Genomic DNA, 15,473 nt, shown 5'->3' on the forward strand with positions numbered 1-15,473 from the left:
CTGAAATGACTAGTGGCGCATCAATTCATCGGTTCAAATGACGAAGTGGATAATATGTGTGGTTGATCAAAAATTCTTTATGCTGCATCTGGAAACATAATTTATTGAGCAAGAGCAAGCGCAGCAACGCAGAAGCGCTTTAAACAGAATTATTCAAGTGAAATGTGAGAATGCTCTCCTGTAGTAAATGTGCAGTCAGTCTTGCTCTTTTCAAACTCCACATATTCTCACACAAGTGTTTGAGTTTTTTACGCTCCCAGCCTTTCGGCCCCCCGGGAGATTCGCCGATCTCTCCAATGCTCCAAACTTCTGTCACGGCGCTTGAAGGCGGATGATAAATCGGCGCGTTTGCCTCTTTTGTCTCCTAAGTTACGCCGCACGGATGCAAAAACTGCAGGCATGACGAGCTCCATGCCTCATCGGCCGATTTGTTTACGGCCATTTGCGTACGGTCGAGATCTTTTTGCTCGGCGCTTCCTGTTGTTTTAAGTAGGTTTGGTTTCTAAGCTCAAAAGTCTTGAGCTCCACCGCAGGAATACCAACCCTCAAGACTGAAATATGGCTGAATGCTTGTCATCAAAGCCTTCAAGAACTTTGCTTGACCCCATCCTGACCCTACATGCTGGAATTATCCAGTCGAGTCATGTAGTTATTTCTTATTAACACAACCACAATAACCACCGCTGTGGCCCGACAGGTGAGGTCAGCCTAAATCACGGCTGAGCTCTCTCTTCCTCAAGTTGTGGTAGGATGCCCTGGTTCTCCCAACAACAACACTTTGCATGCCCATTTCCATATATTCCATCCACACTGGGTGGGGTGCGTCGACGGAGTGGGTTGAGATTTAGATTTGCTCAGTCGCTCGACTCCAATCATTTGCGAACGGTCACAGCCCCGACCTCAACCTGGCAGGACTTTGTCTCCGTCGCCCATAGCAGAAGACGAAGGAGATGGCGATAAAGTGAGTTTCTGCATGTATAATTATTGGGCCTTTAGCACATTTCAGCAGGAAACTTCACACAGCAGCCATGTGGAAAACACCAAGGAGTTTTTCTCTCACTGTAAGTCTCATTTTTTACTTTGGGGCATTAGTTAGCCTCAAGTTGTGAAAATGGTCTACCAGGATTTGTCAGGATGTTGTAGGTGTTTACACGTAGCGGTCGCAGATAACTTGGCTAGTGATGGCTCTTGATGCTCTTTTCAAGGGTAGATTTTGTTGCTTTCCCAAGGATCCGCTGGACGATGTTGAGACTTGGAGTGAATCCGTGGATAAAGTCCTCGGTTGCAAAGGTGAGGATCTTCAAATCTTGCTCCTTGAGTCGTTGACTAGGGGTGACCAGAGGCAAAGTCACTGGAGACTGCAAACCTTCAAAGTACAAGACATCATATGGTCAAGATATCTTCTCATTCAGAGGTCCTCATTCAATTCAGTTCAAAAACACTATATGGATCCCAAAATGAAATGAAATGTTGCTGCAACTCCTCTTAATTCAAATTGTTCAACGAGTTTTAATGACAGCTGTTGGTGGGAAACATCTTTTCTAGCGGTTTGTACATCTGGAACAGTTCATCATCAGTAATAAAGATAGGCTGATCGATACCAACCTACTTCATTGTGGAGAGTTAGCTTTCTCTAATATGTATTTTCATGTTTTTCTTAAGTTCCAAAAGTTTTATGTAGGTGTGTGTGCGTGTTTGTGTGTGTGTGACAAGAATCTTTAATTCTAATTTCGCTGCCTTTTAATAAAGGTCCAATCAAGGACTGGGTTTGCAAATTAGCCTGTGGCCAGAAAACAACAATTGCTTTCTTTTTAACATGTAGAATGGTTTAATGTTCTGTCCCTGATGAAACGAATGTGAATTGAATTGAATTGAATTGAATTGAATTGAATTGAATTGAATTGAATTGAATTGAATTGAATTGACTTGACTTGACGTGACACAAATCTCCTGACCCGTGATTTCCAGCCGGACAGATAGCGTTCCGGGAGTTCCTGAAGTCGGAGTACAGCGAGGAGAACATCCTGTTTTGGCTCGCCTGCGAGGACTACAAGAAAATCAAGACGGTCCCGGAGATGATCTCGTCCGCCAACAGGATCTACTCTGAGTTTGTCCACCCGGAAGCACCCAGACAGGTAAAAACAATTAAAAAAAAAAACATGTCGGATTGAGTTGCTCCCATTCAGAACCCCGCCGCTCTAACGACACTCTGGGTCGCGTTGTTCGATTCCAGATCAACATCGACTGCACTACCAGAGAAAACATCACAAAGAACATCTCCAAGCCGACTCTGACGTCTTTCGACACGGCGCAGAAGCTCGTCTACAGCCTGATGGCCAGGGATTGCTACCCGCGCTTCCTAAAATCTGACATCTATCAGGGACTCCTGAGGAAAGCCGACTCCAGGTGACTGTTCCGATGGAAAAGGTCCCGTGAAAACCTCCTGCTGGGCTGCGATGCTGCGTGGATAACCGGTTTATCCCGCACCGTCCTCATCCTGGAGCATAGGGAATGTATCTTTACTTCTTCTCACCCTGTGTGGTTCTGTAGTGAGTTGCTGCTCTAGAGTATTTACTGTTTGTTTATGTTAAGACGAAGCTAATCCTGTAGGAAACAGTCCACATACATCTTCCACCATTATCTATTTCTTCTAGTCTATGACTACACTGAATCAGTTCCTTTATTGTAAAGTATTATCACAACTTTGATTGATTATGCAGAAAGAAATGCTGATTTGTTCTGCAGGTTTTTTCTCTCCATTTTAATATGCAAACACGTAGTTATATCTGTCTGCTTTACCCTCTACTTAAAGTTTATTTCTGTTTGCAGCTTTAAAACATCTTACAGACTAAATCTGTTGAGCTTGGGTGTGGTTCTTCTGAGTACAATGCAAATGAACGTTGATGAGCTGCCGGGTGCAAAAAGGTCACTCGAACACCAGGTGGCAGCAAAGGTCTTGAAGTTACAAATGCCTCTGCATTCCCTCCTATGGAAGTCCAAAAGTGTCACAATTTGGATTTAGTGAGATAGGTTGAATAAATATTTTGACATGTGTAAATTAAAAACCTTTAAAAAATACATTAATTAAATAAATACATGAATCAACAATTATTTAATGTTCTAATATTTAATTCAGTTCCTGAATGAATATGTGAATAATTCTGTAAGATTTTAATGCATTATTTGATTATTTACTTCATCATTTTATTTGTGGCACAAAAATCAGAGTCAGTGGGAGGGGCAAACATTACTGTAGATGCATTTTTTGTTATAGTGAAAGTTAACCACTCCAGATCTTGATTCAGTTCAATAATTGTAATAGTTTTGATTATTTCCAGAAATATGAAACCACAAACAAGTGAAATAACTGTAAATGTTTGAAAGCACAATGAATTTTCTCTTAAATTAACAATACTGGTATATCCTTATTTGGTAATATATTGACCCATTTTCATATTTGTAATTATAATTTTTTTTTATCATATGTACTTATTTCAATTTTACTTAAGTTATCACATTAAATATTTTTGGGGGGGGGTTATGATTTTTTTGGGGAGTTTGGCTCTACTGGCCTCCCGTACATTTCACTCAATTTGACCCAGAAGCTCCATTTATTGAAGACGTCCATGAATCATCTCAAGTTAAACTTAGAGCTGCAGCCAGACACCAGACAGTGGGCGGGAGAACTGCTCACTCATTGCGAAAATGTATCTGAGGACAGTCAGAGCGCAACGTCTGAGCTAATGTTGCACACTTTAATGATTAGACAGTGTGTTTTTCGCAGGTTCTTTATTTTCTTTACACTGTTAACACAGACAAGAGCGACAGTGAGCGCCTCCGCTGACCAGCCGTTACTGCACTAAATTGCCGTTGGCTCGCTGAGTCAATAAATATTTACAATATAGGTCAAAATGCTCATTCAAAACTTACACATAAACATTTAGTTACTTTACTCTAGCACACTTCCCCTCAACAAGACAATTTATGTAAATAGCAGCGCTAATTGATATTTACCTGTTAACACAGACAAGAGCGACAGTGAGCGCCTCCGCTGACCAGCCGTTACTGCACTAAATTGCCGTTGGCTCGCTGAGTCAGGAGTGCTCACCGTGCTCCATGTGCCAACTGGTGGCGAACTGCTGTAACTGCATCCCAGCTCAAGCAGGGGAAGTGCAGCCCAAAGGCACGGTCAAAAGAAGTCTTTAAATAAAGTAAAGTAAAAAAAGGGAGGGGGGTGTAATACTTCTAATGTCCATTCTGTCACACTCTCCCCTCCAAAATGTAATGTCGTCCCGACATTCGGGTACCCTAGCGTTACAGCAAATAAATCAGCAAACATGTTTTAATGCTTTACAATTATGCAGAGTACTTCTAGGAAGGAGTCAGAATGAATGTTCAAAGAGATGCTATGCTGTGTCCAGTCCGACAATATGACATATATCTCCTATTAACGTCACATTGCTGCAGTCGACGTCATTGTGCACGATGACAATCCACCACTTGATCCGCCAGTAGCGTAAATATCTGCAATCTCTTCTGAGAGTAAGGTACTTTAACTTAAAAGTAAACTCTACCTTTAAAAACATGCTGAAATTGATACCATGGGTACTCATCTATCATTCTACCTAAGATACATCAAAAAGTAGTTAATCATGCAAATCATTCTAACTTATTCACATTAGAGAAAAGGCTGTCCCAAATTATGGTAATTGAATCGTAACATAGGTTTTCTTGTTGAAGGGATACCTTCCCACCCTGTGGGGTGATATGTCAGTCTCTTCTTGGTCACTGGCAGCTGACTGGTGAGACTCATCTCCACTGTTCATGTTCTCTGGATGAAAGTCGTCTTCTAGTGTTGCATCCATGTCCTCACCAAGAGTTGGTTGCTGCCCTGGTCCACCACCATCAGCTATGCAGTCCCTTTGCATGTCCTCGTTGATTGGGTGGAACTCTGGTGCCTCCGCTCTCAGCTGACTCTCGATGAGATGATCTGACTCCATTTTGTGATGCTGTAGAGGTGGATGAATGATGGCTTCCCAGTCGTCTTCATCATCAGAGCTGTCTGCATGTCTCTGCTTCTCTTTCTCTTTTCGGGGTCTTTTAGGTTGAGTGGTTACTTTTGGTTCTGTCGTTGAAAGGAAATCGCATGGAAGCAGCAGATTTCTGTGGATGGTCCTGATTCGCCCTTTTCCACTTTCTGGGTGAATTTCATAGACAGGACTGTCCTGATGTTTCCTTTCTTTAACAAGGTACACTTTATCTTCCCAGAATGCTCTCAATTTTCCTGGTCCTCCCTTCTCATTCAGATTCCTAACAAGCACTCGGCAACCTGGATACAACTCCCCTCCATGCAGTTTCCTATCATAGTGAGCCTTCCCTCATCGCTTGCTTACTGGCTGTCCTGGATGCCAACTGATAGGCTTCACTCATCCTTGTCCTCCATTTTCTGCATAATCCCGGTGGGAAGAGCTTTGGTTCTTTTCACTGAGACCAAACATAAGATCAATGGGGAGGGGCTGACGACCAAATAAGAGGAAATGCAGACATAGCCAGTAAGCTTCGCTGCGTGTGCAATTGTATGCATGAACCACTTTTGGTAGAGAAGATTTCCAATCTTTTTTTTCAATTTCTGGCAGACTCCTCAGCATGGCAAGTAGTGTCCTGTTGAACCTTTCAACCTGACCATTACCCTGCGGATGGTATGGCGTTGTTCTTGACCCCTTGACTCCACTGTACTTTTCGAGTGATGCAAATAGTTTGTTTTCAAACTCTTTACCCTGGTCATGATGCAGCTTTGTGGGAAAACCAAACTTCAAAATAAAATCCCCAAATATTTTCTCTGCAGCTGTTTAGGCAGCTTTGTTTTTTTACAAGGATAAGCCTGGGCAAACCGTGTGAAATGATCCATCACTACAAGGATGTATTCATACCCACCACTGCATTTCTCCAGATGTAAGAAATCAATGGAGACTAACTCAAATGGGTATGTAGTGATGATGTTGGTAAGAGGGGCTCGAGCTGGTTTATTGGGCCGCTTTCGTTTCAAACAACTGCATACACGGGTGACATAGTGTTCAACATCACCTTGCATGTTAGGCCAATAGAAAGCGATCTCTGATGAGATGCAACACCCTCTCAACTCCAAGATGACCCATCTCCTCATGAAGCTCCTTAAAAACAAGTGCATGATATTTCTGTGGTAGAAGGAGTTGTGAGCGACTGGCTGTCTTGCGGTGGAGTAGTCCATCTTCATCCATATATAATCTGTGTTTTTGTCTCATCAGAGCAACAGCCAACCTGTTGCCCTTGTGCCAGCCATGCTTTGGTTTTTTCTGTGCAGTAACACATCTCAATACTTCACTAATCACTGGATCATCTTGTTGAGCTTGTCTAAGAGCTGCTCTACTGATGTCCTTTACTGATGTGTTAGCTGCATCACATTCCTCTGTGACCAGACTGTTGATGGTTGCTGGGCATAGCCATGGCTCAGAGTCTTGAAACTGAAGAGCAACTGCTTGAATAACACTGTTCATCACCTCTGGGTGTACTACCTGTGTGCAGGTTTGCATGTACTCCTCCATGCTGAGTGACATTCGGAGAGACCATCTGCATCTCCATTTACTTTACCTGGGCGATACTTTATTGAGAACTGGAAATCAGCCAGTTCAGCAACCCATCGATGAGTGGTTGCATTCAGTTTAGCTGTGGAAAGCACATATGTAAGAGGGTTATTGTCAGTGTAAACTGTAAATGGTGGTGCATAATAGAGATAATCTCTAAACCTCTCACAGATGGCCCACTTCAGAGCCAGGAACTCCAGTTTTCCTGAATGAAGGTGATAGTTTTTTCTGGGGTGTTAGCGTTATTGATACATATGCTATGTCTGCTAGTGTTACCTGTTTTCTCTTGTAATTTACAGCTCCATGCCCTTCTTGTGAAGCTTCACAATGTAGAATGAGCAGTTGTTCAAAGTCCGGATAACCCAATACTGGTGGCTTCACTAGAAAATCTAATAACTGGCCAAGCACTTCTTGATGTTTTGCTGACCATATAATTGGGTGTGATGATGGTAATTGTCCACTGTTCTGATTTTGTTTCCCTACTTCTCGCTTTTGTGTTTTCCTTTTCCCTTTTCTCAGGGCTTAAGGAGAGAAGATCATATAGAGGCTTAGCTATGCGGAGAAGTTTGGGATGTAACTGCGATAGTAGGAGACAAATCCCAATAATTTTCTCAGTTCTCCCACTGTGGAGGTTTTCTCTCTCTCAAAGCCTGTACAGGAGCAATATCTGCAGGATCCACTGTATATCCATCTTTTGTGACCAACTTTCCAAGAAATCTCACTTGGTTCTTAAAGATGTCACATTTCCTTGGTGTCAGCTTGACTCCTGTTTCCTGATAACGCTGCAATACACTTCTAAGATGATTCAAGTGGTCTTCAAATGTTTTAGAGTGCACCAAATTATCATCCAGGTAAGGCAAACACACCTCATCACGTAGTCCAGTCAGGCACTCCTCCATGGACCTCTGAAACTCTGCTGGTGCTGATGATAATCCAAATGGTATTCTCACCCATTCATACAGACCCCACGGTGTGATAAATGCAGTGAGCGGGCGACTTGATTCTTCCAGAAAGCCCTGGTGATAGGCTTTTCCCTGATCAAGGACAGAAAACCAAGAACTTCCAATCAGGCTATTTAGCATGTCCTGTATGCGGGGAATGGGATGACGATCTGGCAGAGACTTCTTATTCAACTCTCTGTAATCACAGCACAGTCTGAGGCTACCATCCCTTTTACGGACACAGACTATTGGGCTAGAATAATTTGACCTAGACTTTGTGATCCATCCTCTATTTAACAAATCTTCAAGATATTCTTTTACCTCATTGTGCAGTGGTTTTGGAACAGATATATATGTTCTTGTCACTGGTGTGGGATCTTGCAGTCGGATTTTGAGCTGCAGTGAGGGGATGGTTCCAACATCATAATCATCATGAGAGAAGGCTTTACACTCATCTCGGAGTAGTTGTTTCACCAACTGCTGTTGTGCTGGGGAAAGGTGGCTGATGGGAACTGGTGGATCCCAAAGATCTTCACTTTCAGCCCTATTTTGGTTCTCCTTTTTTTCTCCTTTGCTCTCTGATCCTGTTGAAGTTCCCTTTTCACAATTGAAATTTGGTGTCTCTATTTCATTTATTTTTGTTGATTCTGTTGGTGCCACATACATTGCTTTTACTGCTTGGATTTGACCTACTTTGCTTTTGGAGGGTAAAATAATGTCATGAGCAGTATCATTGTTCACTGGGATTCTGAAGCAGGACCAGGAACTCTGATGTAGGCACACTATTCCTTCTTTAACCCTTAGTCCTTCTGGTAGCTGCGACTGTGACAGAGGTTCAAACAGGACTCCTTGCTGACCTGCAAGTGGACCAGCTCGTGTACTGCACTTCACCATCTTCGTCTGGCCAGCTGGGATGATGAAGTTTTCTCTCGATGCTTTAACAGTACTTATGCCCTGTTCCTCCTTCATATTTCTCATGACTTTTAGAAATACCTCTGCCTTCTTACTTTCAATGGAAAATGCTGTACTAACAGCTTCTGTGATGATGGTGGGAGGATCTAGACCCCTTTTAATAGGTACTCAATCACATTGTAACCAATGATTGGTTCTTCTCCACTGCATCCTCTTCAGCAACTAGAACTGGCACCCAGAGCTCTAGTTGTGTTTGACTCACTGATGGTAATTTAAATTTGACCTCAACCCAGCCAATAAAAGGGATTGGTGTCTTATTCACTGCTCTTCCATCCAATATTCCAGGTCCAATAATCTCAGTGAGACTTCTGATAGTAACATGAGGGAGATTCTGCTTTCTCCATTTTTCACTCATGAGGCAGACCTGTGATCCAGTATCCCATAGAGCTCTGGTTTCCACTCCATCCAGCAGACAGATAATGGTACACTTCTTTCCAATCAAGTTAAGCAGTTTGTCTCTTTGTGATGGAGAGAGGAGGTTGATACCAACACTCTCATTCAACTCAGGTGCTGCATGTCTCACTCCTTCCATACACTTAAGTTCCGAATGATGTGTGATGTCAGTGGTCAGCTTGTGTCCATTTCCTGTTTGGTCATTTTCCTTTTTATCATATTCTGTTGCTGGTACAGATGTCACACTGCTCACAGACATATCTGCTTCTCCGGGCCTGTCTGATGTGTTTTTAACAAATCTACACCCACGTGATAGATGCCCACCTTGTCCACATTTGAAGCAATGGTCACAAAACTCTCCTCTATTGTTTTCCTGGCAATGTTTACATCCACGCCTCCGACTTGGTTTTGATTTGGAAATAGATAAATGAGAGTCATTAACCAGTCTCCTGATGTCTTGCATCTCACTTTGAAGTTGTCGGATGGCATCTAGGAGCTCAGTTTCTGTGTGAGAAGCAGATGATTGTACTTTTCCAGTTCTATTTTTTTTTTCGATGGAAGATGGCTGTTCTTGCTCCCAAACTGCTCCAACTGTTGTTTTGGGAACTGCCTGTGCTTCTGCTCTAACCTCCCTCACTTTCAGATCTTTATTATTCCTTCTGAACTTCTGTTGCCTTTCCCATTCAATACTAGCTGCCTCATTAGTCTTTGCTATCAGTACATCATCTGCAACTGTCAGATCATCCAGGAAGTTCTTGAGCTGGTGTTTAACATTATCATTAATAAGTCCTGTTCCTACTGCTCTCAGAAACTTCTTTTGAATCAGTTCTGGGCGTAATCTTCCTCAGAGCCATGTTCTCTTGATGCATCTAGCAATCTTTCTTTTAACTCTATTGCTCTAAACAAGAAATTTTGTGGTGACTCATTACTGTCCTGTGTGATGTTAATTAACCGATGGTACAGGTCAGTGGAGCTGTCTTCTTTGTAATGACCCTTTAGTATTGTTCGCAGCTGTGCAATAGTGAGGTCTGTTTTGATCTCTAGCATGTCGCGGAGGGGTAGACCTGGGCTAATAGCCCTGACCACAGCCTCTATGATCTCCACTTCACTGTGATTTCTTTTTAGGCCCATTTCAATCTGATGGATCAGGTTTGAATAGGACAGTTTGTCTCTCTGACCTCTTTCTCCAATTTGGCCATTAATTTTAAATTCTCTTCTTATTGTAACTTCTGGTGGATGTGCTACAATGGGGTTGGTAGGTTGTTTTTCACTTTGTTTTCCAATTTTGCCATTTCTCCCTGTAATTTCTTTGTTGCAGCCTGGAAACTTAACTGTAATGCTGCATATTGTTCTTGCAAACTTATAAGAGCAGCATTATCCTGATTCACAGCATCATCGACCATCTGTGACATCTCATTTTCGCTCACTTCTTTAGCTTTTGATATTAATCTGCTGAGGAATTCACAAGCCACATCCTCTTCCTCACAATCTATAGCTGTATCTACAGCTGTATTTATTAGACTGATCAGCTTGTGCTTCCTGGTTTGGTTTTCTGCTGAGACTTTTCCATATAAACACACCTCTTGTAGCTGGTCCACTTTCAACTGCACTAGGGCCTTACTTAGCTGGTCCTGCAGTTGCTCCAACTCCATCGCTGGTGTGCCACGATCTCTCTTTCTCTTTACTGAAGCACCGCTGATCCCCGTACGGGCCACCAATTTTTGTTGCACACTTTAATGATTAGACAGTGTGTTTTTCGCAGGTTCTTTATTTTCTTTACACTGTTAACACAGACAAGAGCGACAGTGAGCGCCTCCGCTGACCAGCCGTTACTGCACTAAATTGCCGTTGGCTCGCTGAGTCAATAAATATTTACAATATAGGTCAAAATGCTCATTCAAAACTTACACATAAACATTTAGTTACTTTACTCTAGCACACTTCCCCTCAACAAGACAATTTATGTAAATAGCAGCGCTAATTGATATTTACCTGTTAACACAGACAAGAGCGACAGTGAGCGCCTCCGCTGACCAGCCGTTACTGCACTAAATTGCCGTTGGCTCGCTGAGTCAGGAGTGCTCACCGTGCTCCATGTGCCAACTGGTGGCGAACTGCTGTAACTGCATCCCAGCTCAAGCAGGGGAAGTGCAGCCCAAAGGCACGGTCAAAAGAAGTCTTTAAATAAAGTAAAGTAAAAAAAGGGAGGGGGGTGTAATACTTCTAATGTCCATTCTGTCACACTAATCTGATCTGACAGCTCACGCCACGGATCAAAGACCCGAAATGTAGTTTTTAAGTGAATCAAAGGTGGAGAGAAGGGATGGCTGTAGCTAGAGTACGTTTTGTTTGTGCCTACCACTTCTCATTGGGACATGATGGATTTTACAAGCTGATGGAATAGTTTATGCAAACGGATGCAAATCCAAAAAGAGCGCAACCTTCTCCCCATCACATTCAAGCACAAATACAACAAAGAGGCTTTAACTCTCTTGGAAAGTCTCCATCTTAACCTCAGGTTACTCTGTATAAAAGTTCGAAAGAATAAAGTGATGTGCGTCCTATCTTTATTGTCACATGTTTTTTTGTGTGTGTTTTTTTTGTTGTTTGGAAAGTAGAAGTAGTTCCCGGCCTGGTTTCGCCTTGTGACTGCTGTGTGCTTCATGAACACGTTGTTCAGTTTGTGTTGGTGGTACCCAATGTACGGGGAGTTTTATTTAAAGAGGTGTTCCACGTGTTTTGGCAGAGCGTCGTGACACCCCGCCACAACTTCCTTTGCCTGAGATGATTGCGGCTGCCACTGCAGCCGGAGTGATCTGGCAGAGGACCGTTCGTTTTTGTTCAGGCCTCTGCTTATCAGAAGAACAGGACAGAAACAGTGTCCGTTAGACGTTGTTTTGCTAAAGCTTCGTCAAGCCGCCGCATGCAAACCCCCTGAAAACGTCACCAGCCGCTAATGACAACAGCCGACGGAGGAACTGGTGAGGTGTTGCAACCGATAAAGGCAAAAAAAAAGCTTGATAGCACTTAATGTCACCGCTGCAAGTCATCAACATGTACAAAGCATTTCCTGTTAGAAACGCATGGATGGCGACAAGGAGATAAAGTGCTGCTTACATCAGTAGCAACATGTTAGATATCCTGAAATCTCTTGGGCATATTTTGAGGTTATGCACGTCTTCGCATTGAGTTTCTGGACTCTTTCGACGCTTCACAGCGTCAGAACTTCCACTGAATAAAATATCCATAGACTGTTATGCAAACGTTGCCTGACCCCTTGAATTTTTTTATTTATTTTTTTTGTGTCGTCTGAGTCCAGCCTCAAGCTTCAATGTGTCTTTGGGATTTTTAATTGACGGTCTAAGCAGATCTCTCCATCCAATATGACAAAAACTAGCTTGCAAAGAAGGATGGGTGGAAACTTTAATCTCTTGGTGTGCAAAACTGGGAGACATCTTTGGTACAGCAAAAGTTAGTATGAAATATTAACTTAGTGGAGCAAAATAGAAAAGGAGTCGCACTTTTTAGATTTTTATCTTTAAAGTATTTGGTGTTTTCCAGCCACATAGTGCCATTTAGTAGCATAATCAAATAACCGTGTTCATTTCAGTTGCTATAAGGTTCTGTAAATATCAAATATGACTGAAAAGAAATTTTACTTTGTAATTTAACACCTTGAAATTGTGCCTCTGTCTCTTTAAAATCTCCTGCTCTGTCTGGAACTCCGACTTCAGGAAGCCAAAACAACACGACTCTTCTATTAACTCTTTAGCAACGTATTTAACAGCGTTTCACTGAGGAGTAGCTCCTATAATGAGCTCAGCTGATGCACACTTCCATCAGGTGTTTGCTAATTGCTGCTGGCTAGTCTGAAGGAGCTCAGTGAGGAAGTTCAGTGAGGCAGAAGCTCGAGAAATGCAGCTCCAAGGAGGAGCTTTGTCCTTGAAGGCGGAGCTAGACCCACCCAGACGTTTTGCACAGCTGAATGGGAAATTAAAGAAATTGTCAAACATGTGTGAAAGAGTCAAAGCAGCACTCCAAGTATGTTATTAATGAGGGAATAACACAACATAACGTGAAGCTCAAAGGCATTTTTACATGATACTGTCCCTTTAAGAAGGAAAACATGCATTGCTTCCCTTCCACTTCTCAATTATGTACTTACAGTCAATAAAAATGTGACATTTAAGATTAGAATATTACACTAAATATTTTTAATACATAAATGTGGGATTAATGAAAGGTGTAAGATCTGGCTGAAGGTTGTTATATTTAAAAGTGACTTTTTATCTAACAACAACACCTCATCGGTGCACATATACTAGTTTATCAAAAATTACTATAAATCCAGACAGACCAACTTGCACACACTATGATGGAAAAGCTTCTTTAATTATTCATATTTGGCTTCTTGGATGCCCACACTGCAGAGAAAAAATCAAATTGAGTGGGGAGGGAAATGGAGGGCGGGAGGGGCAGTTTTGTAACTAGGAAAAAAGAAAATCTTTCTCAAATGAACAGGATTTAAAAGTTATGACTTAAAAAAAAAACATAAAATCCAGCAAAAATCAGAAACTGGACCAGAGGGAGGAATTACCCTCCACTTGACCATCCACTGCCCTCCAAACCCTGCTGAAGTTAAAATACTGTTTTCTGTCTGCCGAACAGTTTTATCTGTGGCATTCATTTCGGATGCAGCAGAGGAGATGGGAACAAATTGAGTCTTTGTGACGAGCTGTTAGTAACAAAGAGCCCCAATATGCCATTTAAAACGGGTTCTCTGCTAAGTTCCCTTTGTAGAAACGGCACACGTTAATCCCTGGAGTTTAGAAGACTTTGTGTTCCTGGAGGATGTAAATGTCAGCGTTAAGAGGCTTAGCAAACAAAAACATTTGTCTGAAAACGATTGCTTGGAAATTGCTGAAAATAATACAAATAAATTTTATGACCACCTCGATTATAAGAAAGCCTAAACTGCCAAAACATAGAGAATCTATGAATGAAAAAAAGACTTTAACATCCTTTAACACAGGGGTGTCAAAGTTGTGCCAGAATGTATTAATAAAAGCCGTTAAACTGGTAAAAAGTAAATAATTTTGTAAAATTAAATAATATTAAACATCTTTCCAGTCCCTCCAGGATTTTGCGATTGCTTTTGAGATTTTTTATTTTTTTTGTAATAAAAACATGTTTGTGGAAGTTATTTAGAAATGTTTGCGCTTATGTTTGACGGTATATGCGACTTTTTATTACTCGCCGGCGGCCCAATCATTATGGATTATGATTCAACATCAAGTAAGACTGGAACAGCTGTTTAGGACATACTGCCACCTGCAGGTGGAGTAAATTGTCTCAGATCCAAAGTATTTCAGCATTTTTGTAAAAAATCTGCAATAAAATCCTTATGACGCATTAGTGCATCATAAGGATTTGTTGATTTTTAAGTGAGTTTCCACAATAATTCCAAAGAAAGTAGAGGGACTAATTTATGCAACTTGGCAGTAAACGGATAAGAACCGATTAGAGTTGATGAAATGATGTTTAAGCACTCTGTTATCTTGATGGTTCTGTTTACGTGGCCCTTTAGAGTCTAGAAGGCCACATAAAAAGCTCTGGCGGCTTTGGCCCCCCAAGTCTTGAGTTTGACATAAAACTAAGAGGTTTTCTTCCAGGACTGCATCCCACACAGCACTGTAGTGCTGCCACTGTGTTTAACGGTGTGTCTAAGCTGATTCTGCAACGTCTAAAACTCACAGGTTTGCATATTTAGCTTCTGCTTCTGCCTCGGCCGAGCAGGAACAGGAAAACTTGGAGTTTGCTTTGAATGTTGACACTGTGGTTTATTGTTTAATGAAAATTATTCTGATTACGTTCCTAGAATTACCCCAAGGCCTCACAACTCTAATAACAAGCATGAGTTTAGTGATATACAGTTACTAACTTGATTTATGACGAAATTAACGTTGTACAAGGATTTTTAAAAAAGTGCTTTTAATTCAAATTCTGCATTTTGGGTTGAGTGTTCAGGCTGCACCCCGACTCTTTTCCATTGAACTGCTGGGGAAGTTTTCCCTCAAATAGATATGAAGACACAAATTGAGAGACCTTCTTTTGTGGCAAGTTGTTTTTTTCCCCCAGCTGTACACATATAGCCTAATTTCCATTTCACTTCTGTTTATTACCGATAAATCCTGTTTGACCACATCAGAGAAGTGGCACACCTGCAAGCTTCAGTCTAATCAGAGAGCATTTCCAGTTACTCTTCTTCTTTGGTATTTTTGTTGCATGCAGGCCGGACCATTACATCCAACCCTGCCTCCCATTCATTCCTGCATCCCGACTAGTGAGGCACATGTACCTTGCATTACATTTATAGTTTTTATACTTTTGGTAGAAGATTTCACAGATTACAAATTTAGGATCCCTGGCTCTGTAATCCAGTTAGCAATAGCAGGGGTTCTGGTTGCCAACATCTTCCAAGGAGGAAACAAAGTAAGTGTCAGGAAATGCCTCCACGCATCCACTGGTACGTTCTGATCACACCTGG

The 15,473-nt window shown here is 41.8% G+C and overlaps 1 protein-coding gene and 1 long non-coding RNA gene across 2 annotated transcripts; one reads left to right on the forward strand and one right to left on the reverse strand.

Moving 5' to 3' along the window:
* Positions 1–455: 455 nt before the first annotated feature.
* Positions 456–2,410, forward strand: LOC122840642 (regulator of G-protein signaling 21-like). The gene is given in 5 exon segments (XM_044133187.1): positions 456–834; positions 836–961; positions 1,206–1,290; positions 1,969–2,135; positions 2,234–2,410. Coding segments are annotated over 5 exon segments (639 nt in total). The 5' UTR covers positions 456–750.
* A 7,970-nt stretch (positions 2,411–10,380) lies between these two features.
* LOC122840643 lies at positions 10,381–11,806 on the reverse strand. The gene is made up of 2 exons (XR_006372266.1): positions 10,919–11,806; positions 10,381–10,707 (listed from the first exon to the last, which is right to left on the reverse strand). It is a non-coding gene; the product is annotated as an uncharacterized LOC122840643 (long non-coding RNA).
* Between the last annotated feature and the right edge of the window lie 3,667 nt (positions 11,807–15,473).

The sequence above is a fragment of the Gambusia affinis genome, linkage group LG12, assembly GCF_019740435.1.
Source record: "Gambusia affinis linkage group LG12, SWU_Gaff_1.0, whole genome shotgun sequence".
NCBI lineage: Eukaryota > Metazoa > Chordata > Actinopteri > Cyprinodontiformes > Poeciliidae > Gambusia > Gambusia affinis.